Source organism: Lithohypha guttulata (assembly GCF_036872675.1).
Source record: "Lithohypha guttulata strain CCFEE 5908 chromosome Unknown scaffold_4, whole genome shotgun sequence".
NCBI classification, from domain to species: domain Eukaryota; kingdom Fungi; phylum Ascomycota; class Eurotiomycetes; order Chaetothyriales; family Trichomeriaceae; genus Lithohypha; species Lithohypha guttulata.
This window is the reverse complement of record NW_027042753.1, coordinates 751,631-777,830: the sequence shown is the minus strand read 5'-3', so window position 1 is coordinate 777,830 and position 26,200 is coordinate 751,631. Positions and strand designations below refer to the sequence as shown.

General features: G+C 49.1%; 12 protein-coding genes across 12 annotated transcripts; 5 read left to right on the top strand and 7 right to left on the bottom strand.

The window, feature by feature from the left end:
- Window positions 1-245: 245 nt before the first annotated feature.
- Window positions 246-1,514, top strand: LTR64_005432 (uncharacterized protein; the record flags this gene model as incomplete). The annotated part of the gene is made up of 3 exons (XM_064899771.1): window positions 246-499; window positions 549-1,185; window positions 1,287-1,514. 3 exons carry the CDS (start codon window positions 246-248, stop codon window positions 1,512-1,514), a joined length of 1,119 nt encoding a protein of 372 aa, XP_064753083.1.
- A 158-nt stretch (window positions 1,515-1,672) lies between these two features.
- LTR64_005431 (uncharacterized protein) lies at window positions 1,673-2,521 on the bottom strand (the record flags this gene model as incomplete). Its single annotated transcript, XM_064899770.1, has 3 exons — window positions 1,673-1,867; window positions 1,916-2,037; window positions 2,089-2,521. 3 exons carry the CDS (start codon window positions 2,519-2,521, stop codon window positions 1,673-1,675), a joined length of 750 nt encoding a protein of 249 aa, XP_064753082.1.
- Window positions 2,522-3,393: 872 nt separating this feature from the next.
- Window positions 3,394-7,242, top strand: SEC8 (exocyst subunit; the record flags this gene model as incomplete). The annotated part of the gene is made up of 1 exon (XM_064899769.1): window positions 3,394-7,242. One exon carries the CDS (start codon window positions 3,394-3,396, stop codon window positions 7,240-7,242), a length of 3,849 nt encoding a protein of 1,282 aa, XP_064753081.1.
- A 688-nt stretch (window positions 7,243-7,930) lies between these two features.
- On the top strand, window positions 7,931-8,638 carry LTR64_005429 (uncharacterized protein; the record flags this gene model as incomplete). The annotated part of the gene is made up of 1 exon (XM_064899768.1): window positions 7,931-8,638. One exon carries the CDS (start codon window positions 7,931-7,933, stop codon window positions 8,636-8,638), a length of 708 nt encoding a protein of 235 aa, XP_064753080.1.
- A 133-nt stretch (window positions 8,639-8,771) lies between these two features.
- On the bottom strand, window positions 8,772-9,991 carry LTR64_005428 (uncharacterized protein; the record flags this gene model as incomplete). Its single annotated transcript, XM_064899767.1, has 3 exons — window positions 8,772-9,457; window positions 9,503-9,757; window positions 9,859-9,991. 3 exons carry the CDS (start codon window positions 9,989-9,991, stop codon window positions 8,772-8,774), a joined length of 1,074 nt encoding a protein of 357 aa, XP_064753079.1.
- A 1,271-nt stretch (window positions 9,992-11,262) lies between these two features.
- On the top strand, window positions 11,263-13,013 carry LTR64_005427 (uncharacterized protein; the record flags this gene model as incomplete). The annotated part of the gene is made up of 2 exons (XM_064899766.1): window positions 11,263-11,475; window positions 11,556-13,013. The coding sequence occupies 2 exons, from the start codon at window positions 11,263-11,265 to the stop codon at window positions 13,011-13,013; spliced, it is 1,671 nt and encodes a 556-aa protein (XP_064753078.1).
- A 1,422-nt stretch (window positions 13,014-14,435) lies between these two features.
- On the bottom strand, window positions 14,436-16,631 carry LTR64_005426 (uncharacterized protein; the record flags this gene model as incomplete). The annotated part of the gene is made up of 1 exon (XM_064899765.1): window positions 14,436-16,631. The coding sequence occupies one exon, from the start codon at window positions 16,629-16,631 to the stop codon at window positions 14,436-14,438; it is 2,196 nt and encodes a 731-aa protein (XP_064753077.1).
- Window positions 16,632-17,063: 432 nt separating this feature from the next.
- Window positions 17,064-18,308, bottom strand: LCB3 (Long-chain base-1-phosphate phosphatase; the record flags this gene model as incomplete). The annotated part of the gene is made up of 1 exon (XM_064899764.1): window positions 17,064-18,308. The coding sequence occupies one exon, from the start codon at window positions 18,306-18,308 to the stop codon at window positions 17,064-17,066; it is 1,245 nt and encodes a 414-aa protein (XP_064753076.1).
- A 1,258-nt stretch (window positions 18,309-19,566) lies between these two features.
- On the top strand, window positions 19,567-20,323 carry rho4 (the record flags this gene model as incomplete). Its single annotated transcript, XM_064899763.1, has 3 exons — window positions 19,567-19,689; window positions 19,737-19,940; window positions 19,991-20,323. The coding sequence occupies 3 exons, from the start codon at window positions 19,567-19,569 to the stop codon at window positions 20,321-20,323; spliced, it is 660 nt and encodes a 219-aa protein (XP_064753075.1).
- Window positions 20,324-20,563: 240 nt separating this feature from the next.
- On the bottom strand, window positions 20,564-21,052 carry DAD1 (Dolichyl-diphosphooligosaccharide-protein glycosyltransferase subunit dad1; the record flags this gene model as incomplete). Its single annotated transcript, XM_064899762.1, has 2 exons — window positions 20,564-20,716; window positions 20,963-21,052. The coding sequence occupies 2 exons, from the start codon at window positions 21,050-21,052 to the stop codon at window positions 20,564-20,566; spliced, it is 243 nt and encodes an 80-aa protein (XP_064753074.1).
- A 483-nt stretch (window positions 21,053-21,535) lies between these two features.
- LTR64_005422 (uncharacterized protein) lies at window positions 21,536-23,161 on the bottom strand (the record flags this gene model as incomplete). The annotated part of the gene is made up of 4 exons (XM_064899761.1): window positions 21,536-22,141; window positions 22,192-22,366; window positions 22,438-22,796; window positions 22,853-23,161. The coding sequence occupies 4 exons, from the start codon at window positions 23,159-23,161 to the stop codon at window positions 21,536-21,538; spliced, it is 1,449 nt and encodes a 482-aa protein (XP_064753073.1).
- Window positions 23,162-23,929: 768 nt separating this feature from the next.
- On the bottom strand, window positions 23,930-26,032 carry LTR64_005421 (uncharacterized protein; the record flags this gene model as incomplete). Its single annotated transcript, XM_064899760.1, has 1 exon — window positions 23,930-26,032. One exon carries the CDS (start codon window positions 26,030-26,032, stop codon window positions 23,930-23,932), a length of 2,103 nt encoding a protein of 700 aa, XP_064753072.1.
- Window positions 26,033-26,200: the final 168 nt, after the last annotated feature.

Sequence of the window (26,200 nt, the reverse complement as noted above, 5' to 3'; positions counted from 1 at the left end):
GTACATTATTGATTGACCACCTTTTGTGAGTTCGTTACTTGGCTTACGGAGGTATCCTCGGTTCTCCTCGTTTGTATGGCTTCTTGATAGACTTGTCCCACGAACCTTTCTGGTTCTCTTCAACACACTCTTTCATGACTACTTCCCACCAGACTTTCGTTGGAATTTGACGAGAACGCATGTATCTTCTACCTTCTCAACCGCCGAATTTTCACAAGTCTACCTCTTCGCAAGGAGGCTGAAAGATGAAATGCGGCCTTAGATTCAAAGCACTCGCTGGCGCTCTCCTTTTCATTGGACTGGTCATTATTCTTCTTGTCCTCGAAGACAAATGTGAGACCTATGACCCAGTAGGCTATGTCCAAGCCTCGATACCCTGGTTTCAGGACTATAAACCACCTCATTCAGGACCTGTGGGAGGAGAAATAGCGGACAAAATCCTCGTTGTGCCGGCACTCGAGGAGGACGATGTCTCCTGGGTGACGGACGAGTTAAAAGAGTACGCGCCACGATCTGGGAACAAAAGAATTATGCTAACCCTTTGCTAGCTGGCAACACGCCATATACACAGTCAACCCATCCGCCAACTCGACCCAAGCCCGTGGACTCGTCACACCAGTCAATAAAGGCCACGAAGCAATGGCCTATCTCACCTACATAATCGATCACTACAATACTACCCTCCCCTCAGTGATCGCCTTCCTCCATTCCCACCGCAACGGCTTCTTCCAGGCCTGGCACGTCGATACCCCTCTCCACGACAACGTCTACGCAATGCGTCACCTTCAGACCTCCTATGTCGAAGAGATGGGCTACGTTAACCTCCGCTGTAACGTCAACCCAGGCTGCAAGAACCCTCAACGCAGCAACCCCCATATCACAGGTGATGTGTGGCTCGAAGTCATGGGAAATACAAGCACACCAGCATTTAACCAGCATAAATATCGCCCCGCCGCGCAGGAAGTGTTCTCAAGGGCTGAAGATAAGGAAAAGCTGCAGTTCATGCACCCTGTGATATGGACGCCGTGTTGTGCCCAGTTTGCAGTGAGCAGTCGGATGATCTACAAGAGACCATTGGAGGATTACGTCAAGATCCGACAGTGGGTGATTGAAACCAGCAAGGACGATGCGCAAAGCGGAAGGACGATGGAGTATCTCTGGCACGTCATTTTCGGACAGGAGGCGGTACATTGTCCTGATGCTGAGACATGTTATTGCAAGGTATACGGCAGGTGTTGAAACAAAGCTGTTGTATTTGCACGAAATGTTCTTTGTCATTTGTGTAGACTTTCAATGTGTTTATCTTGAGATTAGACGTCTTCGAGTATTTTAGCAAGCAAGTAAACGGCGGCGTGGGAGAATATGACGACGGGATCATGGATCTGGGAAGGAAACAAAAAAGTATATTCGAAGTTTATCTGGAGTTTCACAAACGTGTATGGGAATTTGGGGCTCCTGAAATCAAGAGCAAAATGGGCTCTGGATTTAGGGAACAGAGAATCAACTGTCATTGAGAGGAGACCAGTTTACAATGATAGATTGGTTGTCGTCAAGCCTACAGTATATATGTTCCCCGAGTTTCTTTGTCATAACTATTACTGTGATTCAATGCCCTTGTCGTGGATGAGTTCTCAATTCAGATGCTCTTCTCGTGGTGCATATATGTACAGGTTTATCTCTCCCACGTCAGATCCTTTGCATGGTATGTTTCGTTCGGTCCGAAATTGTGGTTCTCAGGCTCATTCAGATCGGCCTCGAAGCATTCTTCGATCACGCCCTTGACATCTTGAAAGGCTGTCCGCTCCATGTTGAACACTTCATACAAGCGTAGAGTACCGTCCCTCTCGATGATTAGCTTCAGCTTCGCCTACATGAAACGTTAGCGGCGTCTTGCGCGCAGTCGAGAGTCTCTCACCCTCAGTTTGCATGGGCTATCAAGACCCCTTAAGAAAGAAACTGTGAGAAAGCTCTCGAAGCTCAGTTTTTGTTCGAGCACATTTCTCCTGGCCCATGATAATGCTCTGAGTTGTCGGCGAGCTTTTGCACCGTTAGTCGTTAATGGATACGACACAATGAGTGTCCACTTACAGCAATTGCAGAAGTTGTCGTGAAGCTTTGATTTGATCTCTTGTTTCAAAACAAAGTGCTTGAGGTCGGCATAGACGGCTGGCCATAGAAATTCCCGTCTAAATAGTTCCGCAGCCACCCGAGTGCAACCGACAATGTACTGAATCTTGCTCATGGCATCGCGCCTGGCATTTATGCGATCAATGCTTCCGCACAGGGGGTGTTTATGGTGAAAGCCAGCGTTCTGAAAAAAGCTAGACATGGACGGCTCGTAGAGAGATTTGTTGGTGAGAACGATGCCGAGCCATTTGGAGCGTGACTTGGAGCCCCTATCATATTTGACCTTGGGCCAATCTCTGACGGTGACCACAATGCTTGAGAAATGCTCGGCGAGGATCATGTCTAGGATCTCCTGGGGCAGACCGAGGAATGTAATCGTTGAGGTCGTATTCATGGTGCTTGTGAACTGCGTATTTAGTTGCTTAGAAGAGGAACTCTGAGGATGTAAAATAAACAACAAGAAGGACATCGGCTCGTATATAATCTAAGCATATCTTTGCATTAAATTCTGTGAATCAGTCAACACTTTCTCTATTTCTGTTCTGTGTTAGAGTCAAGCCATATTGCAGGTATTTTAGAGGAAAATGGAAGGTAGCGGTTTTCGACCAGGAAGGTACACCTTATCCTTCGTCCAGCTTCGCCATACAATATGCCGTGAATAAGGGAAGCTCGATGTAGCGAGCGCGTTGGCACATCGAAGTACTTGGTACGAGTGCTCAATCACCAGTGAGGTACACATTCAAACAACCTCCGGGTCAGGAAGAATATGGCTTGAGGAGAAACAGCAAGAGGCTGGCAGTTGCGTTAACGTTCGGGATGAAATGTGGCGGTCGAACCATAAGCTGCGTCGAGTCTCAATCGCGATACTTCGCCATTCTTGCTATATTGTCGTATGTTAGACTCGAACAGTGACTGTGATAGTGTGAGTGCATGCACATTGGTGCCATACATGTGCTCCACTGGCGCGTCTCGTATTCTGTTGTATGTCGTCCTGGAGCTCGAAATATATGCCTGAGTCACGCGGTGATGATCGAACTTTTAGCGGCAACATGCTCCTGTGCCAACACCTAGCCTCAAACCATAGCATTACCGCGCGGAGGTAAGCAATGTGAAGTAGTGGTGGCAGTAAGTCAGAAGAAACTCCTTCACGTGTTTCGAGACCTTAGAAAGAGTACTGCCCGTCATTAGCTCGCACAATTCTAGCAATCTTATGAGGCCGACGACCAGTCGCGATGCCGTCCGCTAGACGTTGGTATAATCAGCGGCATGAGCAGTAACAACCCGTATGCCGTCAACGGCTATGGCACTCCCTCGAATGAGTCCTCTTCAAACCCCTACGGCACTAATCCATACGGAGGGACGAACCCCTACGCTGCGCAGAACAACAATTCATCATCAGCCCTAAATGGCTATGGCTCAAGGGGAGATCGCAGCAGGCCAGGTCCTGGTAATGCGCCGTCCTCAAATACCAATCCATATGGTCGAGCACCACCTCCTCGACGCGACTCAGAACGCGATCAGTCGCCTGCAGCCCATGGTTCGAACAACATATACGAAACTCCATCGCAAAGACCTCGCTCGCCAGGCGTAGGCTATGCCCAGGCAGGTCCTCCTCCGACGCGAGGAGGTGGTGGTGGTTATGGGGGACTCGGTACTGTACAACAAGGGCCAGACTATGGCAGGCAACCGTCAACGATGGATTCAAGACCAAGGTCACCACCTGTAGATATCTACGACAGAGCTAGACCACCTTCTAGTGCTCGTGGTCCAGATGAGAGAGCAGTCTCAGATACAAGAGACATGCCACCTCCGCACACGGAACGAGAAAGACCATTCATGCCCACAAAGCCCTCCACTTCAACCCTTCAGTCAACCGGACGTCCTAATAATACCACTCACAATGCGACTAGGCAATACTCGACACGTGGATCTAATAAGAGCATGGACGAGATTCTCAGACATATCCAGACACATTGGAACATGATGGAAGGCGATGAGTGTGTACCCGTCAAGGTTGCGTTGCAATTGGCCGACCCCTCCTCTCTCGGTCTTGGGAACCAGGAACAAGATTTTGCCGATACACATGTTGATCTACAGAAAAGTTTGAAAGGTGTAGTGAATGAGCACTATGCCGACTTCAACAGCGCAGTTGGTACATATCACAAAATACAGGCCAGCATAAAAGAATCCCAAAACAGAGTACGCTATCTGAAGACTGGTCTCGCAACCGTCAAGGGTGGCATGTTGACTACCAGACCAGAGTTGAGAGACCTTGCCGAGCAAAGCGGTCAATTGGACGACTTGCTGTCGACAATCAATCAGATGGAACAGCTTCGAGAATTGCCTGCAAGACTCGAGGAGAAGATCAATGAGAAGAGATGGATTGGTGCAGTTGACATCTTAGGTGATGCTCTAATTAGCAGTAGGAAGAGTGGTCTTGATGATATCGGTGCGATGAGTGATTTAAAGGGTTATTTCGCCAGTCAAGAAAGCAGTTTGGTTGATATGCTGATTGAGGAATTACACGACCATCTCTATTTGAAAAGTCCTTACTGCTCAGAACGTTGGAAAGGACGAAAAGTCGGCAATGTCGAAGTCAACCCCAGAGACTCCTTTGGTGGAAATGCTTGGGACCGTCCAGTCTACCATTTCCTCTCTGCTCTTGACACAAAAACCCCTATGACCGAGGATGCTAGCAAGAACCCAGAGTCAGACACATTTTATTACATACAGATGATTGTCGAAGCCCTCAATCGCCGTGGATATCTGGAAGAACTAGTGACCCGGATAGAGCAAAGACTACCGGTGGAGTTGTACAAAGTCGTGGAAAGAACAAATATCGAGATTGACGCGAAATATCCAGCCCATCTAAGGACGATTGACGGCAGACCAAGAACAAGCCCTGTCATTTTGCGACCGAGTCAAACTGACTCCAAAGTGCTTGCAGATTTCTTGTGGACCTTGTACGCGAAGTTTGAGGCTATTGCAGAAGGTCATAGAGTTCTCCATGAAGTTGTGCTAGGAATCGTCAGCCGCGAGCAACTGGCCAAGCCAGAACAATACGGTGCAAGCTTCAAAGAGTTGTGGAAGCTGTATCAGGCGGAAATCCGCTCTCTGCTGCATGACTATCTAGCCACGGACGGTGAGTTCGGCGCGTCTGGTACCAAGCACACTATGGCGGCTGGAGACGTCTTCTCGAAACAGCCACGAGACAGAAACAAGCGGATGTTCAAATTGTCAGAAATGGACCAGAGAGCTTCCGACATCAAAACCGAGGAAGACGAACTGGATGAAATTCTCAAGTCTTCTGTGCCCGGTTTGGTCACAAAGTCTAAGAACAGCAACGTGAACGGCCTTCTAGCAGATAGAGGAAACAACGACAGTACAGCAACTGGGCATAAGCTACTAATCGAGCCGAGCGTCTTCAATATGACCATCCTCCTGTCACCTTCCTTAACCTTCTTACAGCATCTCAAAGATATCGTTCCACAAACTTCAAACATTCCAATGAGTACTTTAACCTCTTTCTTGGACGACTTCTTGATCAACGTCTTTCACCCTCAGCTCGAAGAGGCGGTCACTGATCTGTGTACAGCGAACATGCTCGACTTTGAGGCATTCATGGAAGATCCATCGTGGAGCAAACATTCGCCACATCCCATCTTCAAGGGGACAGTCGGCTTTATGGCACTGGTGCATGCCTTTTCGGCCATGCTCAGCGAGATACCACAAGATCAGATGTTCACACAGTTGATCATCACGCAACTTTTCAAATATTATGATAGATGCTTCGGCTTCTACAAGAACATTGTGAGTCGTGTCTCTCAGGGCAATCAAGCTGGTGGTGCTCATACCACAATCCTCAAAGCAGCAGCAGAATATGCTGAGGAGGGCGATATCAGAGAGACTACGCTCTCACTGTGGAACAACAAGGACATGGAAAAGGCTGCTAAATCAGATCTCATGAAGAAGGAAGTCCAACTTCTTCTTGCAGCCTCAAAAGCAAAACCCGTCCAATCCTACGACATTATTTCAGATCGAAAGTCAGTACATCAACTCTCCCTGGTCTACAACAGCATGCAGTGGCTTTCAGCCTCTCTGTCACGCATTCGTCATACTGAGGCAGGTAAAGGGAAGGCGCATGCACGCAACACATCTTTGACAGCCCAGCATAATCAACGCAGATGGACCTTAATCACTAAGGTAAATACCGGCAGCTCAACGACAGCGCCGTCCTCAGGTACATTGCCTGTATATATGCCACTTACATCAGAAACAGTCGTACCATTTGACGAGACACTCACGTCCTACAAGAGCCTAGCGATCAAAGCCCTACTCACACTACACCTCGACATTCGCTGTGGTATCGTTCATCAACTTGCTCGCAGCCTTCGACCAGCGAGCACGAACACCCAGTTGATCTCGGATGTCAGCAGTCCTTCGTCTGGAACACCACAGCCAGGGACACGTGACTCTACACCGCCTCCACTCGACAGCGGTCTATATCATTTCGTCCTCCCTGATCCGCCATCGTCCGCTTCTCCTCTTATTCTAGAACTCAACAACGATCTCATAGACTTTGAGGCTAGCATATCCTGTTATCTCGGCCACCGCGAGCGCCGCTTCATTCTTGCAGGTCTTGGTCGTCTCGTCGATCGCTACCTCGTGGTAGGCGCAGACTTCATCGGCGTCATGAACAAGTACGGTGCAGAACGAATGCGCGTCGACGGCATGGTAGTGCAACAAGTCTTACGTGGCCTGGGAGTATCCACCAAGTCCTCCACAGGAACCGAAGGTGAGATCGGTGCTGTTGGTCTGGGTGTACACGAATCCGTCAATGGCGACGCTCCCGACGCCGACGCAGACGACGCACTTCTCACATCCAGCTCTCAGTATTACGAGCTATTCCTCCAAGGACCAGAACAAATCATGGCTTATGTGAGGGAACATAAACCGAAGAACGACGTAGCGTATAGCTATGATGAGTTGAGGACATTGATCGAATTATGCTTTAGTGCAAGCTTAAGAGGTGAGGATAGAGAAGAGAGCCTCAAGGCGAGGAAACAAATGGGTGATTTGCTGTTACAATTGGGAGAGATTATGTGGGATTCTTGATAGTGCAAAACTCGAATGTAAAACAATTCATGCGTGTGTTCATATCAGGTTATTGTTCAGTTGTTTTATTCTTCCTATGCAAAGTTCGGTCTATTGTTTACTGCGAGGAAATGACACTGAAAGTTGAGCTCAGGCTCTTACATGTTGGTACAGTCCTGAAGTTGGTCGTGATTCTTTACCTTGAGAGCTTACCGTCCTCTCTCATTCATCATCAGCGCTTAGTGCAGCCCAACTTTAGACTCGAGTAAAATGGTCCGGGGTCGAAAGGTCCACCTGACCACGGAGACGGATGAACTTTGTAGCTCCGCTCCGCGCTCCACCTCGCACTTTGCTAGCACACCACCAGCAACCATTTGTCAGAGCGGACGAAGAGAGTCTGGGAGAAGTATATGAGTATCTAGCCGTGGAGGTCTCCATGCCACTTGTCATAGAGCGGTTCATGCATAGATCATGAGTGGATGGAGGGAATCAAGTGCATGCGTGCCGTGGTGAAGGAAAAGGCTACTTCCACTTTTCGCAGACACCGAACAGGGTTGTTCCCATAGCTGTAGTGAGACGATATGTCGGCTCCAAAGGGCTATATATATGTAGCTTGACTTCCTCTCTGTCCAACTGACCTGTGAACACGTAAAACAACCACACAAAGAACAGTGTTATAGACCGACTAGTCATTCAATCTCCGTCAAAAATGGCACGCCTTCAAGTAGGCGCCTTGGTCTTTCAATACCAAGCTATCGATGTCGTGGGTCCTTTGGACTTACTCAATGGGGCAAGCAAGTTCATCCAGAACGCCGTGAACACCTACACCCCCATTGACGAGAAAGTCCTCGCCAATGCACCTGAGTTCGACTTCCACCACATCGGAGAATCACTCGAGCCAGTCGAGCTCATGTCCAGCTCCATCATTGTCAAGCCCACCGTTACGATCGAAGAATGTCCGCCTCTGGATATTTTGCTGGTTGTTGGCGCAGACCCGGGCTCTTTCCAGCTTTCGTCGAAGTTCGCCGAGTTCATACGACAACATGTCAAGAGTGGGAAGCTTGTCTTCACTACTTGCACTGGTGCAGCCATGGTCGCTTCGACAGGTATTTTGGATGGGAGGAACGCCACGGTCAACAATCAAGAGTTCAATTGGGTCAAAAAGGAGTATCCGAATGTGAAGTGGACAAAGGATACTAAGTGGGTTGTCGATGGTAACATCTGGACTGGCTCAGGTGCTATGGCTGGGATGGACATGATGGCATATTGGTTGAAGGAGACTTATGGACTGGATGTGCTTCGAGCAGGTGCGGCTGTGCTTGATTATGAGCCGCGAGACGTTGAGGGCGTGCAAAACGTGTTGCCAAAGCGGTATGATGCGAGCGGCAAGCAAATCTCTACCCACATCTTTATCTGAGTAGTGGCAACTGTGTCAATAGCACCGTAGGTTCGTTGAGGGGCGAATCAATCACCTCGCCTATATCGTCACCATCTGTTGCTTCCAGAAGTCAGTGACCATACTCAATGACCGCAAGGTACATCTAGATTGTTCACTGGAGTGATCGCTCTTGAATAGCCCGGATGTCGGCTGCGACTTCCTTCGCAAAAACACGGTCGTCTTCTGCCACATAATCGTTCGCTGGTCGCGCCAAGTGTTGAAAACCAGGACACCGAGCATGGGATTGTGTCGATATTTCTGATGTGATGGCTGCATCAGGACCTAAATCATGTGCTTTTATACCCTGTTGGAACATGAGAGGATGCTCACATACTAGGCTGTAAGCCACTTTGACGCTCTCAAGGATACCGGGGAAGATGTGGAACATGGTAACAATGCCATTGGTGGTAGGTCTGGTTGGTGATTCGAGACAACCGAGTAGACGTGTCAAGTAATTTTCCAGGTCGCATGTTGTTCGAGCCATTTCTGGGTTCCACTGAGGGACCTCTGGAATGCCGACCGAGAATCTATATGTCACAAAAAGTGCCAGCGTAAGTCGAGTCCACTCTTCGAATGGGAGATGTCGCTGAGGCGAATTAGGGGTGGCCAAAAAACAGTCGAGATAATCTTTAGCAGCATTGAGACAGCCCTGGAAAGTAGGCATCAATGAATCAGCTTCGGCGGAAGGACCCTGGAATTGTGTTGTGGTGGGTGAGGTCCTCTTTCTTCCGAAACGATGGACGAGGCCGACTTCATATACCATAACTCTGACGGCGTGATATCGCAATTCAAGCAGACCTAATCGGTCAGTATTGCATATCGAATAGTAGCAAAAGATCATACCTGTGTTGTTGACGTTGGAGGGTATATCCTTTTTCCATCGGTCAAGTCGACCCTGGAAGTCGTTTACATGGGCGAGCAAAGTTTGGAGGTCACCCAAAATCTTCTCGAATTTGTACATTTCATTCACTTCCTCCGCTAGCTGTTGCAGTGTAATGGTATGCCAGGTGAGTTCATCTGACACATATTGTTTCCTCTGGCGAAGATACTGGGCACATTCAAGAGTGTGTCTAATGAAAGGCAGCTTATTAGGCTTGCCTAAAAAGTATGATATGCTGCCCCTCGTGTAAGCCAAAAGCTAATCGTACAGGTGAGGGACTCATACATAGCAGAAAGAAGGCAACAGCCCAGGTACGCACGCTGCGCTTCCAGACTAGCAACTTCGACCGTCTTTGTAGGATCATCGCGGAGTAGAGGATACTGGAGGAAAATTTCGTGGCGATTCCCCATCAAACTGATAGGATCTGTATCCAGGCTGAGGTCTGTTACCATGGCGATAGCAAGCTGTATATATTGGTATGCTTGTTGGGAGCGTGGCGTAGAGTGAAAATGAAACCTGGCGATCTGTGAGCCGCGGAACACTACGACGAATGCAAGAGTACCATGCAAGATGAATCAGTAGGCCTTGAAGCAGATCGAGACTCTTTTCGCCGTTCACAATTATCCGTGTAGCGAGGACGACTTTGAATTCCTTGGTAAGGGCAGCTTGTAGACAAGGGTGCTCTGAACAAGCAGAGGTGACGACGGCTAGAAGAAGGAAAGGTCTCTCCTCAAGCATATAGGCGAGGGTCCACTGGTAGGGAACGACAACGAAAGGAAAGTGTATTTGACGATGGCGATACGTGTCCAAGAGGTGTTGCAACACTTTAGCTGACAAGCCATGGAAGGTAAGATTGGGCAGCTGTCTTGAAATCACCTCGGACGTGACAGACGAGTGACACGAGTGGCTCGCACATCGACTGGGAAAAGACTGTGCTCGAATTTGGCCGCTTGGTATGTAGTTGAAATCAAACTCTGTGGTATGTGAATCTGTATCAGTATGAGACAGCAAGTTGAGTATATTGTGCAGTTTGTCGTCGAGGTCGGCGACGCGTCTAAGTAGACTCGATCAATATTGGCTCAGCGACGATGTTTCTTCATGGTTCGCTCACGTTCTTTTGCGGTGCGCGAGTGGCCTCGCACAGTTGGTATGAGACATGACACATGTGACTCGCGCCTTTGCACACCTAAGTGATATATTAGTTCATGTCCGTGGGACGGACCACGGTAGTGCTGTGCACAGGATACATCCCAAAACTTCAAGCACACTACGAGGCGGTTTGCTGGAGACGTCTTCGGCAAACTCACTTCGCACATGGCACACCTTCTTCAGGTCGAACACACTTCACTTTCAACTTTCGACATTGATCGCAGGAGAGTGGCGGCTTAGCGCGACTCGACTCGAGTGACACTCCACCCCCATGGTTCATTCTCGACGGTCCCGCTCGCGGCCGAGATATCAGTCAGACCAATAGTCGGCGAGCCAAAGTATGTGAAAGTAATTGATGGAGGGAAGGAGCATCGGGACTACAAGAACGCGGAACCACGGACGCCAAGCACCATTTGATCATGACTCCGCTGGCTATCAGCTTCCTCCAACCAATGCCTTCACCATGTGTTCTTGGCCAACACGCCGAGTACAGCCATAACTTCTTCTTCTAAGCATAATGTTCTTGCGCTTCCCATCTTATCACACACTGTTGCTTTGAGAAGTCCAGCCTACCATGCCTCTCAGTCAAGTGTGGGACGTAATTCGCGAAGGTCAACGTACACATACCCCAACGGGAAAGCTCACCGACCGTGTAATCGAAGTTTTTCGTGATATCTGGTATCTTGGCTTCACAGCGTTTGGAGGACCTCCAGCGCATTTTCAGATCTTTCACAAAAAGTTCGTCGAAGAAAGAAACGGTAGAACACCATGGATCAGCGAACAGACGGTAAGCGACTAGCGACATGACTGGAATCCAGGCGTCAATATCAATGGTAAAAGAGCTTGCTAACAACACTTCTCGTTCAGTACCAGGAACTTTTTGCCCTTTCTCAGGCTCTACCAGGTCCGGCAAGCACAAAATTTCTCTTTGGTATAGTCCTCATTCATGCTGGATGGATTACAGCAATTTTTGCCTTTTTGATCTGGTCTCTGCCAGGGGCATTGGGCATGTTTGCTCTGTCGCTTGGCGTAAACAACATCTCGGAAACACTTCCTGACACAGCCTATGCTTTCCTGTCTGGTCTTAATGCCTCCACCGTCGGTATTGTTGCTGTTGCGGCAGTTGGACTTGCAGAGAAGTGTATCAAAGATCCACTTTCACGGATACTGGTCATTTTCGGAGCATGTGCAGGATTATGTTACAGCGCGTTGTGGTACTACCCTGTCATTATAGTCATCGGGGGTGCGGTGACCGTAACCTGGGATATGTGGCTTGGAAGACAGGTAAGACTTTACCAACAGCGATGGTCAGCAAAGAAGAGACGGGCAGCAGATGATGCAGCAATAGCAGAACACGAAGCAGGAAGAACTGTTTCATCTGGGTCAAACTCGCGACTTCCTGAAAATGCCGCATCGATTGAGCTTCAAGAACCTGCGAAGGCAATTCACGCTAAGAACGATAGTGCTGTCGTCCAACGTAGACAGCCTGATCAAGGTGCAACCCAGTCCAGTGCCAGCGCAGCAGAAGCAGCAGCCTCACGAGTACCTCCAGAGTCCATGCAATCTCAGCCCAGTAGACCAGAGGCACCCATTTACGGAGTTTCCATTCGCTCAGGTGTAATCGTCTTCGTCCTTTTTGTGCTCTCTTTCATCGGCATTATGGTCGCACGATCTGAAGTTCCCGGTGATCTCAACAACCGGCCTATTCAGATCTTTGCGAACATGTACTTGGCTGGGACCATCATTTTCGGTGGTGGCCCTGTAGTCATTCCACTACTCCGAGAGTATGTGGTCACACCAGGATGGGTTTCACCTCGTGATTTCCTGATCGGACTGGCTATCATCCAGGCTTTTCCAGGTCCAAACTTCAACTTCGCGGTCTATTTAGGTGGTCTAGCTCTGGTGTCAGCACAACAATATGGCACAGTCGGCGCGACAGTATTCGGAGCATTTCTCGGCTATCTTGGCATCTTCCTTCCTGGTATGGCGTTTGCCTATGCCATACAGGGAGTTTGGCGCAAGTTGCGAGATCGAGCTCTCTTCATCTCTTTGCTCAGAGGTATTAATGCAACAGCAGTTGGACTAGTCTTCACGGCTGTCTACAGGCTTTGGGAGGTTGGCTATCTGACTAACGCTTCTACGTCTAGCGATTCTGCAATTCAGGGAGGAAGAGTTAGTGGCCGAAGTCTTGCTGATGAACCTTGGTTTGTTGTGATTGCTGTATTGACTTATGCCGGCAACAAATGGTTCAATGTTCCTGCTGCCATTGGCATTGCAGCTGGTGGCATCCTTGGAATTGCGTGGTGGGGAGCCACCCAGCGCTGAGCGCCCGTCCTGATTGTTGTATCTGATTGTAAATTTTGGCCTGGCTTTACCTTCGAAGGTTGCATTCACTATGGCGATGAAGGATGCTACACCCGTAGAATGCAATCAATACCACAGAGACCATTTTCGATACCTTGAACATTCAAAGGTTGCCTCTAGTGGTAGAAAGACATATCTATGAGTTGTCTTACTATAAGACTGCTTCCCACAGTGACACTATCGGACGATGCGTTTTCGATTGTATCGACGCCCCCACCACTGAGATTTTCAATTAGATCAGACAAAGCACAGTGACAGGACACGAATCATTATGCCTCTGTAATGACCGAATCGATCACCTCTCAATTCCCACACGCCTCCCTCACTCCTTCCCTTTCCCCTCCCCCTCCTTCCCAATTACCCCCAAATGCGTACACCCAAAACCCCTCGCATACTTCAACCCAAATCCAAACATCCTATCCATCCCAATATGCGCCAACCACACCAGTCCCCCCGCAACCACATCCCCCCTCCCAACCCCCCACCCAACACACAACGCAATCAACGCCGGCGTCTCCGTGTGTAACGCATTATACGTCGCTGCTCCGACGGTGGAATCAGCGAGGTACCCGGCCATGGCGAGGTCGGGGAGGAGGAGACCGGCGCCGAAGAGCCACCAGGATAGGTTGGTACGGTGATAGGCGTAGAGGGAGCAGGTCAGGAGGGTGGCGCCTTCGAGGCGGAGGAGGAGGCGGGGCCAGGTTTGGACGATGCCTGAGGTCGTGGCGGTGGTGGGAGGTGAAGGTGGCATTCTTGTTTTTGTTGGTGTTGTGTGAGTGTGTGTGTGTGGTTTGGGAGGGTGTGGTTGTTGTGAGTGATGTGCAAGTGTTAGTCAGACTTCAGTGAGATCGTCTTCGTAGTCAGCTTGATTTCTAGCCATTCTGTACAACGTTGGTGATTGGGAAATGAATCCAATGATTCGTAATGAGGGGTCCTTTAGCGGAGGATATCGAGGTGGCCTGATTCCACTTCACCAAGTGGTACGAATACGAATAGCATAAGTACATTTAGTCCTGGCTGAAGTTCGGCGGAGTTTCATATTCAGTTTCGGCAAGCACGGTAGACATTCTATAAAGACAGTGCAGGAGAATGAAAAGACTAAGACACAGAAAATTAGGGTATTTTTCCAAGCAGCCAGCCAGTCCATGCGACCTGCAAACCACCAGCCTCGATCCGATGCTCGAGCCACGAAGGCGAGCACCAGAATGGGCGTGGTGGCGAGTTCAGCGATGGACTGACTGGCTGCTTCACCAGCTAATCTATAAGTAAAAACAAAACGCTCACCGCCGTGCGGGTATCTATCTAATGATACAGTCTCATAATTCATGCTTCGTGATATCGATACAGTTGCCATCAGGCTCTTTCCCAAACTCCAAAGGACGATCAAGATTCATCGGCCTTGATTAGACCGCCATTGACCAACTCCGCAACCAGTCTCTTTCTTGCTATTGGCATTATTTCGTGGGTATAAGGTGTCTTGTCCATCTGGCCAAGCATGATCTGTCGTGCTGTTGTGCAGGCGAACACGCCACAATCATCGCTGTTGGTTTGTTGTGGACTAACACCCTTGTCGTTAACTGTCCATTTGCCCTCTTCGAAGGCGTTACCGAGGTGGAATTTAAGGTAACCAAGAATCGTTCGTGCATGACTAGCATTACTGCCATGTCCCATGCTGTTATACATTGTGACTTTGCATTTTTTAGGCTCAATGGTGCAAAGTGTCCAGTGAGATCCTGAGTTGATAGGGAGAAGGATGAGCTCGCACTCTAGCAGGCTCTTGCCTGCGATCTTCCTGGTCCATCGTTTTGGAGCATTTGCAGGATCGGACATCTTTGCAAAGAAGTAGCTACTGAGAGCGGCGACAGTAGGAACTTGTGTTGATCGATCATCTCTGCATCCGTGTTGTGCGACCATGGCAATATAGTCGTTAATCACTGCATCATTAAGCCACTTTGATTGGTGGCCGAAACCAGAATATTGTGGGACGACTCGAGCAAAGTCAGTAGCCTCCCAGCGAGCGTGACCATTTTTGACTGCGTTTCGTACTTTCCTGTCCCATTCTGCACTCAATGGAACGAGTTTGTACTCGCCACGAGCCTTTTCGAGCTCGCGTTCCTCGATAAGGACCTGGCGACGTGTCTTGCGGTCGGTTCTAACGGTTCCGAAGATGCCTGCTTTTGGTGTTCTATACTCTTTAGCAGTAGTATCCTCTGAGATCTTCAAATTCTGAAGCTGCTTGGCTGGTGTTTCTAGGATGTCTGTAGGAACAGAGGCATCCTCCTCAACTATAGCCTCCGGTTGTTCTTCTTTGACAGCTGAAACATCTTCTGCTGCTGGACTTTCCATCTGTGGAGCAATTTCCGGCTTTATCTCTACAACTGGAGAAGCACTTCTTCCCTTCTCCTCTTCTTGTGGAACATCCTCTACGAATGGAGAGGTGTATATTGTCTTTTCAGTCTTTTCAATCTTTACTTTAAGCGTAACTTCTTGTAGCGGGTCTGGTGACGTGTCGGGAGAAAACTCTCGGGGTGGTCGTGAGGGAGTCTGCTGCTCGATAGCAGCTTGAGACGCCAATCTCTGTTGGTGCTCTTCATTCCATTTTTTGGTTTGAGGGCTAATCCATCCATCAATAGGCAGCTTGTAGCCATCTGCGTCAAATGAAAGATGGTCTCTTCGTAGGTATGCTCTGTACTCGGCATCTTCCTCTTCGTCGAAGAGACTGGACGAGGCCTCAGTGCTCTTCTCGTCATTTGTGGTTGATGGGCTAGGCATCTTCTGCTGTATAGGAGCAGGTCTGGCAAGATTAGCTGGCATGCTCTTAGCACCAACTGCCTCTGCTTTGACAGGTCCAGCCTGCGATTGTGCAGTGTTGTCCTGTTTTGGAGTCTCTTCATCCATGGTATCCTTTTCATCTTCCTCGTCTGCAGCCCAAAGAAACTCTCGAAGGCCGTTCTGCGCACGACTGAGGGTGACTACCTTAGGCAGAACGGGTCGAGGTGTTCGCTTGTAAGGTGAGAAGTGATAGGATGGATATTTCTTCGTATCGGCGCGTAGTGGTGAAATGCTGGATCGATTTCTTCCAGCGTGGGCTATATATTTAGTTTTGTGTTCTTCTTGGGACACAGACGAGTCAGGTAGAAGCGCGGTCTCTTTGATAGTTTCTTGTACCCATAGCTCTGTTTTCCACGGGCTATAGTCGTTAAAATTGGTGTCAAGTTCTCTAAGACGTCTCTTTGATGGCTTCATCGAGTCAATGTCCCCTCCTTCGATATCTCCAACCTCCTCAGAGGCTTTTCTCTTTCGCTCAACAGTTGGTCTGATTATGTCTCCATCGCCTTGTAGAACACGTTCCCGAGTAGGTATGGGAGGAATTGGAACTCTTCGTCGAATATTGTTACGCGCATTGGCAGCTTTCTTCTCGCGTTGAAACGCGCGAACGATAGCATATACGGGCTTTCTAACGAAGCCACAGAGGCTAGAGAGGAAGCCACCAATCCCAGTCGTGCTAGGAGCTGACGGCTCGGTTATTGCGCCAAGGTTGGTAGTTGCTTGCCAATCCATGTCGGCATTTGCAGCCATTTTGGCAGGTGCAAGTCAGACGTGTTTTTCTTTTGCGACAACTTGCTTGAATGTACGATTCGAATGAGAAAAAGTTTTCAGACTTGGACAAGAGGTCGAGCTACATACAATTCGTGTCAAGAATTATTGTTTGTTTGCGATCACTGAATTGCGAGAATGGTATTGACTGAGAAAGCAGAAAGCTCGTTCACGTGTTCACGAAAGTGGAAATGCTGCCGGTGGAACTGCAAGCGGCTAGTCTGGCCTGAGGCATCAGTACCGGAAAACGCATTGCAAACGTCCACCATGAAATACAATGCAGCAATATTTGGAGGCTCTGAAATCACTGTCGCTCGGCACTCGAATCTGCTGTGCCTAAAGCACGTCTTGCTGCTGCGAATAGATCATTTGCTTACATTAGAAATTATGAAGTGATCTCTCAGTCGGTCGTGACTATCCAACACGATATGTACTAAGCCAAAGGTGATGGAACAGCATAGGAGCGCCCTCAACTGCGATCCACCCAATACCGCCATAAACAATGAGCTTGGTCACAACCTCAACATCATATCTCACTCTCACTTTCTGCACGGTCGCAAACAGTTCTGATCTGTCCTTCTCATCCTCGGCCTTCATGAAGGTCTCACTGCTACCATTGACCTTTTCTGGTTGTGGTGAGCCGATTGCGATGGGCGAAAGCTCACTTGGTGAAGCGCCCATCTGCTGACGAAATTCTTCCAGGCTCAACGACCTCTTCCGAGACTGTGTCGGTATATCTGGTAGATTAGCGAAGTAGTCGTTGGCTAGCTTGCTTTCTGCGATCAACGACGTTTCCGCACCTTTGATGGAATCTCGTCTTCTCTGCTGTCTGTATGCAAGTGCTTCGTATGCGTCAGCTTCTGACTGAGGACCAATTGACACAGCACGTCTTCTGTTGCGTAGATTGCCGAGCATTTGAGGGATATCTCGTGCAGATGGTATGACATTGTCGTCGTCCTTTTGATCAGGTACACTTTGGTATTCCGAAGCACGCTTGAAGTACCGTCTTGGCAGATCTAGGCCAAGACTCTCAACCACTCGGAAGATAGGAGGTAGGATCGTTAACAGTGTCGGCTTAGCTACGGCCCTCCAGACAAAGACTGACACGACGCCGAGCACAATCCTTGCGATCACCTTCGACCATCCTAGCTGCTCAACATTGAATGGGATCGCTGAAGGATAATTCGCGGCTGTGTCGACGTACTGGGTCCTCGAGATGTGCCACCCACCTATGTCAAGACCCCATACAACACCAGCAAACGCAACACTATCGTCAAAGCACGGACAATTATCTGCTGGCTCAGGATGGATGCGGACGAGCAAGAGTACGATTAATCCGCTAATCAGCACATTCTTGATCTCCCCGGAGAACAACCATTCATCCCTGATAGGACCCAAATAGAACTGCGCAAGTGCTACTACTGCACCGAGGAGGCTGCCGCAAACGACGTCGAAGAAGCCGTGCATGCCGCAGTATACCCGTCCCATCACTATCGAGCAGGCATAGAGATATGCCGCTACTTGTAGATATAGTCTCGCTTGCGGTGAAATCGATAATTCTGGATCTTGTAGTAGGAGGATCGAAAAGACAGCCACGGATACAGCGTTGGTGGAATGCGTGGATGGGAAGCCGTACTCTAGCGCTGCTGAACCTGACATGGTGATTCGAGTAAGAGGAGGGGACAGAGGACGTGGGAGACACAGTAGGTCTTTCACAAAACCACTGGAGAAGACACCTGCTGCTAGTATATTGGTCATGCTAGAATAGTTAATTTTCTGCACAGCATTCGGCCACACCGACTTACAACCGCCCCAGATAAGGCTTGCCACACCAGAACATGACGGGCAAGACCGCCATGAAGCATGTATGCGTGCCCAGATTAGCACTCATAGCGAAGTATGAATCGAGCGCTGGACTGCGCAATTTGTCCTGTAAGACAGCCACATAAGGTGTCTCTGTGCGCACTATGGGTAGCAAGCGTTGTCGAAGTGTATATCTCCATGTTGGAAGTCGGTATTTGTCTGACAAGCTGCAAGTCAGACCTGAGCATTGAGTGGGCGGAAGATGCAAGACGCACAATGATCGAGACTCTCCAAACCAGCGTCTACTTTACCATTTTTGTGCTTGTCCATCTCTTGGATCTAGATGCGCGCAGAGCCATGAAGTACTGATCGGCAGCGCGACTGGCTTATGCGAGGAAGTTCTGGCTGGAATGCGTGAATGCAGCTTCGCTCTCACATGCTCGGCCACAAGTTAGTGTTTCGCATGCGTCGCGGTACAGTGAGCAACCGTATCTCTGCCACGGCTAGGCACAAAAGCTAGAGATGCATCGGGATGCTTCAGCGCTTCGGACACAGCACACGAACGTTGACCTCATAAGTGATGGACAAACAGACTGAGAGCTGTATGAGTAGTCACTTGGGGTATGTGTTCAAGGGCAATCGCTGTCTTGAGGCGGGGTCAGGCGCTTCAGTGCAGGAAACGTGTGCCGTGTGGCCAGGATTCAACTGTGACATCCCCGACTTTGGCGTGGTTGCCCTGCACAACCAACCGTCAATATCCAAAAATATGCGCTTGAATGTTTCGATGTCTTGCATGTAGGAAGATCCAGTAAAGCATACATACAAAGCACTATATCTGAACTTCAACGACTTTCAAATTCCTCGAACATTGTATCTTCGACATAAGTACTCAAAATAAGATCGTGATTAGTGAGACTTATCAAAAGTGCACTCGCACCAAACACAAATCATGGCTACACAAACACAGTCGCACAGCGATCATTTCACTTCGTCGATAATGTCTGAAAAGGCAGCAACTTCACACACAACCCCTCTCTCACCAAGGAAATCAACACGAGCACAAAGTACAAGGACAAGCAACGGTACAGCTAGCACACATAACAGCAGTGCGAGGATGTCGGAAGCAACCAATATTACCCAACCACCAGCCTACTCGAAGAAGTTTGTCGTTGTGGGCGATGGTGGATGTGGAAAGACTTGTCTGTTGATCAGCTATTCACAAGGCTATTTCCCTGAGGTAAGGTTGTGCCCTGCGGGTGAACGAGTTGAGCTGACACGCTACAGAAATACGTACCAACAGTATTTGAGAACTATATTACACAAGTAACACATGGTCCATCTGGCAAATCTGTTGAACTGGCCCTATGGGACACTGCTGGTCAGGAAGAATACGACCGACTGCGACCACTATCATACCCAGAAACAGATTTACTCTTCGTCTGCTTTGCGATAGACTGTCCTAACTCATTGGAGAACGTCATGGATAAGGTACATCAGCCCCCAAATCCAGCATCTACCTTCTGCTAACCATCTACCAGTGGTATCCAGAAGTTCTTCACTTCTGTCCAACGACGCCTCTCATCCTAGTCGGCCTCAAATCCGACCTCCGCAACAAGCGAACCTGCATCGAACTCCTCCGAACACAAGGTCTGACCCCAGTCACACCAGAACAAGGTGCAGCTGTAGCAAAACAGATGAACGCAAGATATGTCGAGTGTTCAGCTAAAGAACAAAAAGGTGTAGCCGAGTGCTTCGAACTCGCCATAAACACAGCAGTCTCTGTTGAGGAAGCCAGCTATGAAGCCAAGCCATCGGCGCCAGGAGTGCAGAAGGTGAAAAAGGCCAGGAAGCGGACGTGCAAGATATTGTGATCCAAGTTCTCGTCGCTTTGATTCATATATGGTTCCAGGCCACCATCCTTCGAGGATGAGGTACTGCTGAGGCGTCTGGCACATAGGGAGGCGTTTTGAGCCACTGGACTGGCTGTTTAGCTGAATATTGCTTCGCTGACGAGAACAAAGATTGTGTTGATAGACATAAAACCCTGCATGTCCATTTTGCTGATTGCAGCACCAAGCTCAGCTGATCAGAGCCACTTGGTTCTCAAGCCGTCATCCCTTAGCAGACCTCTCAGCATCGCCGTTACGACGATCACTGCGCTCTCCTGATCTATCTTCCTCTCCTGCTTGGTTGTTGCTACCACTACCCATCACATCCTCAAACTGACTCCAAAGCCCTTCAACCTGACTGAACTCGTTTCCTATCTACACCAACATCTCATTAGCTCTTCCTCATCAAACCCTCGCTTACCATGTACAAACACTTTTTATCATTTACACGTACCTCAATAATCCCTTCTAAACTCCTGTTCAACGCATTCATCTGTGTCAGGACTTGTTCGAGGGACTAGTGCTCGTACATCAGTCTCTTTGTCACACAAAGCTCGAGCAAATAGCATTTCGTAGAATGAACAGAATAGGCCTGAAGTAGAATGGTACTGTACTACTTACGTCTCCGATCTGCCCAACGAGTTCAGCACGGCGGATCTCGAACTCGCTGGGTTGGCGGGCTGGGTCTTCATGGCTGTGTAGGTTTGTCATGGTGCATTAGTATTTTCTCTTACGACACGACAATTAGCGTTACGTTTGAACCTGGTTATCTCGCATCATCGTGTGTTGTGGTGTATCTGTGTCAGTATAGACGGAGGGGTTGGTCCGGGCAGCAGCGCGGAATAAAATGGAGCGTTCCCAATCACCATCCACAACCGGCTTACAGGACCTGAACATCAACGCGTGTATCTTGTTCGCTATGAATTTCAGTCTTCAACCACAGTAATTGTGAAGTTTGTTCATTCTGGCAGAAAGCTGCATCAACGTAACAGCTGATACCGAGAAAAAGAGCGAACAATATATCGCGACGATGGGAGGACAAACATACATCTGAAAACCTGGACACAGAATCTGCCGAGAGAGCCGTCGTTGTGACACCCCGACGGACAATCAGATACCCGAAATCGTTCGAATCATATAATATTTCATACAAATCGTAATTTACATACTAGCGTGGAAAGTATCTCCCTTTGCTCAAGCTGTCTTCTTGAGGTAGAGAGTCTGGACGTTGCAGTATGCCTTCAGCCCGGCAAGAGACCATTCAAAGCCCATTCCTGACTCCTTGTGTCCACCGAATGGGAAGCGAGGGTCAAGTTCCAAATGAGCATTGACCCAGACACTTCCGGCATCTAGCTGTCTGGCGATGTTGTTGGCTCTCTGCAAGTCAGTAGCCCAGACAGAAGCACCAAGACCCATCTTGGTGTTGTTGGCACGCTCGATGACCTCTGCCTCATCCTTCCATGTCATGACTGGCACAATAGGTCCGAAAGGCTCTTCGGTGGCGAGCTTGGAGTCCTCAGCTGGTCTGTCAACGAGGGTTGGGGTCAAGAAGTAGCCTGGCTTCTCCTCGTTGACACCACCAACGGCGACCTTCTGTCCATCCTTCTCAATTTGGGCGTAGAAAGTCTTGACCTTCTCGAATTGCATGCTGTTCTGCACAGGACCGAGGAATGTGCCTTCCTCTGAACCGTCACCAACCTTGAGAGTCTTGGTGTGCTCGACCATAGCCTTGAGGAAGGGATCGTAGATATCTTCGTGGACGTAAATTCGCTTGATGGCAAGGCAAATTTGACCGGAGTTCTAGTGTTGTGTTAGTATCTTGGAATAAGCCGCCGACTATGTTGGCTTACCATGAAAGCAAGAGTTGCAATCTTAGGAGCGACTTCAGCGATGTTGACATCTGGGCAAACAATAGTTGGGTCTTTTCCACCGAGCTCGAGAGTGACTCGCTTGAGGGTCTTGGACGCTGACTCCATGACCTTCTTGCCAGTGAAGGATGAACCAGTGAAGGAGATCTTGTCGGGACTGTGAGGTGTTAGTGTTGTCCATCGAGGGTTTCATGTCATGAGGAGCATGATGAGTAGGAAATTGCTTACCCGGGATGTGCTGTTAGCCATGGACCAAGGTTGTCATCGCCAGAGAGAACTTGTACGACACCTGGAGGGAAGAATTGTTGTGCGAGCTCTCCGAGCTTCAGATCACAGTAGGGTGTGAAAGGAGATGGCTTAATAATGATTGGGTTACCGGTAACAAGTGATGGAGCAATCTTTCCACAGGCGAGGTGGATTGGGTAGTTCCATGGCACAATGCCGACTGAGACACCGAGAGGTGTATATCTGACGTGAATTTCCTTAGTACCATCATCGGATGTGGTGACCTCCTCTTCTAGATTAAAGCTAGACAAGGTCTTGGTCCATTGCACACCAGCAGCGACTTCAGCTTTGGCGAACATCAACTGGGGAATTTAGTTAGCGGATTATCCAAAGCTATGAGCTGCAGGTGCAAACTTACAGGCTTGCCTTGCTCTTGTGTGAGCATCTTAGCGAAGTCATCACCATGCTTCTCGATTGCATCGGCAAACTTGTTCAAAGCCTCTTGTCGCTCAGCCCATGGAACCTTCGACCATGTCTTGAAAGCTCTCTTCGCAGCATCAACAGCGGCGTCAACATCCTGAGGAGTCGAAACTGGAACCTCTGGGTTTGGCTTGCCGGTAGCTGGGTTGATGCCGTGTCGAGTCTGCTGTGTGCTGCTCAACTTTCCATCGATCGTGTTGTAGTACTCGCCGAAGACTGAGAATTGTGGAAGGCCAACGGAACCCATCTTGACTGCTCTGGCAAGATTTGGTATAGACAGATAGTATGTACTGGTAGACAAGATATCTGCTTGATAACGATGGCACAATTATCGACCACGACTTCCGGACGTTATATAGAGGCCCTCCGCAGGTAAAGGTGGGGTATTGTACTCTTGCTCAGCATTTTCCAAAACCACCTCGGCGACGATAAAGTCAGGAACAAAGTGGAGTAGTGGGAGCGTGCACAACGGATATCTGGTTCGTCATAATTTATGCTCGTTACTCGACTCCTCTGCGTGCGAATCATTTATCAATGCCGCACCTGATGGCTAGAGTCTCTTCTTGAAGGCATAATTAGGACACAGCCATCACTGGCCTGTCTGAAGATCGAGCTGAGCTGGCCATTTGTGCAAATTTTGTGCAAGAACGAGAACCGCGGAATGCATTTGCGAGGGTGTCATGGTGAATTATTCGCTGCGGTGGTGGAAGAGGAGTTGTTTCTGCATCGAAGGACTCGGAAGTGCTGCCTGCTTTGGTAGCACAGGAAATTGACGAGACACACCATTGGTCGAAGAAGCGGACACGCAAGTACGTCATTCGCCGCACACCTTTATAAGGCCCACCTAAAGCAATGCTTTGCTTGTGCCTGTTCCATCTTGGAAGTCATGCTTACAGATCTCGAGAGCAGCCAATGGTTGCAGCAAGAAAGAGAAAGCTGATACGCTACGTGGTACTGACCTTCGAATTGTGTCACCAGTCCAGCACAGTGGGTGATATACTACTTGAGCTGTCCACTATGCACCACGCGTCGGTTCTTCCACAGCGAGTATGCCATACAAACTCTTTGTTCTGTTCCAGTACATGGCCGCCCTACGAGTGATCTGCTCGCTCCATGCTTCGCTTGCTGGGTGTTCTCCACCTAATGCTGCGGTCAGATATGCTTTGTCAAGATCACTTCGTACGTAAAACCTATTGTACTCGTCCGACAGTGCTCTCTGAAGCACCGCACGGCGTATGTACCGTGTAGGAGTGTTATTCCAAAGGTCTATCCCGCCATTTTTCATCATCAACATACTGAGCGTTTGCAGCATGGAGACAGTCAGTGGAGTTGGTAGATCGTCTGTTTGAAAGATCAAGGATCCTGCTGGCTCTTTGCTTTCCATTGTGCTGAATAATTGGGCGGCGACCTGGTCAGCTAGTGCCTTCCATAAAACATTCATGGGCTCCACAAGTTTTGTAGATATTTTGCTAGGACCGACAGCGTCCAGAACAACCTTGGCTTCGCGGAACACTCTCAGTAGCGTACTGATTTGACCTGCTGTTATGGGACCAACATCCTGTTGCACCACTTTTTCTGCTTCAGCCGATAACGTCGCTACAAACTGTCCTGCAGCTTCTAAGAGTGCAGCGTCATACGCGCGTCGATACTGCTGAGGATCATCTTTCGATAGCCCAGTAACAATCTCGTTGGCAACCTCCTCATCCTCGTCATCGTATTCCTCGATCTTGTCTTGCCAACGAATGCGTGTAAGATTGTTCAACTCATCGTGTATTATACCATAAGCCTGTGTCCACTTGTTCAGCCGTTGCAAATATATCCGGGGGCTTTGACTTAGACCAAGCCGCTGAGATTGAACAGATATCAGGTTCGAGTCGTCGCGTCGTATATGCATATGGCGGACAAGGTCTGACCTCCAAAACGTCTCATCTGCTCCTTGTTCAGTCCGCGGCAACGTGTCTGATATTCGCTTCAGACCACTAGCTTGTGTTTGGACAAGGTCCTCAATCCGTTCCGAGAATACAGCACGAACTGTACCCAAGGACGACGTGTGAAGCAGAGTCGAAAAGCAGACCGGCATAAGTATATTCATAATCTCCTTCCTCATATGCAGTACTCCAGTAAGCTTCAGGTTGCTTAACAGATCTCTAAGATCTCGGACCACGTAGGAAACATGTTCATCTACCCAAGCTTGGTAAATATTGCGCACTTCCGACGGTGATAACACTTGACGTTTGAAGTAGGGCGTGAATGATAGGATGTCTGATGGCAAAAGAGGACGGTGAAAGTCCAATTGAAGAGTGTCAAGCTTTGCCAGGCTGCTGTCTTCGAAAATAGGATGTTTCTGCAGGTTAGCCAGTATTTCACTAACTCCACGCCCAGATAGCGCCTTGATAGCAGTGACTGTGGCGATCAAGTACTGACACTTCATTCCCACAGAAGATCTACTAATCGACGGGGTTGAGGGTTGAGTCTCTGAGTCCCTCTGAGCAAGTCTTGCGCCTCGTAATGCCTGAAAGTGCTTTAGTGCATCAGCAGACGCTGAACTTGTGGTCAAGCAGTACGCCGCCACCGCACGGTACAACCCTTGCAAGGGAGTAGTCGGCCTCACGAGTATGCCATCTAGACAGGCTAGAAGACGTTGACGCACAGTCTTGTGCCGACTCTGTAGCCACTGCAGGCTTTGTATCAGACCATTCGCCTGCTCTAAGTGTTTGATAAGTAAGCGTGACAAGACAATCAGCCGACTCGCCAGAAGAACAGACTTTTCTTTCGTCGCTTTAGCAGTGCATCTCAACATAGCATCGATCAGTCTTAGGTGGCTCAATGCGATCACTCTTGCAGGTGGCTGTGCTGCTGTCGTCTCGAAAGTTGGTGGCACGCACGCATGGCCTAAAGCCGCGATATTCGACTCTGCAGAGGGGACTTTGCGATCGAGCTCGACAATCTGCTCTGCGGTGTCAAGCAGGTCCCGATAGTTGCTCCCTACCAGTGCACGTACTTTCTCTCTATCACGTAGTGCGCTTGCACGGAGTCGTTTTTCAAACGCTCGTACTTCGACAATAGCATACTTCTCGAGGGCCTCCCCCCAAGTCGAGGGAGGTTTGGCACTATCCATGTGTTACGAGCTGTTGATTTCATAGAAGAGCATGTCGTTGGAATATCTGAGTGCACTTCGTAACATGGGCGTGTCAGAGAGGGCGGAGGAAGTGATCATTGTACATTATCTAGGACAGAAACCCTAGCAGATCTTGGCATAAGCCCGCTACAGTAGTAGCTGATCAAG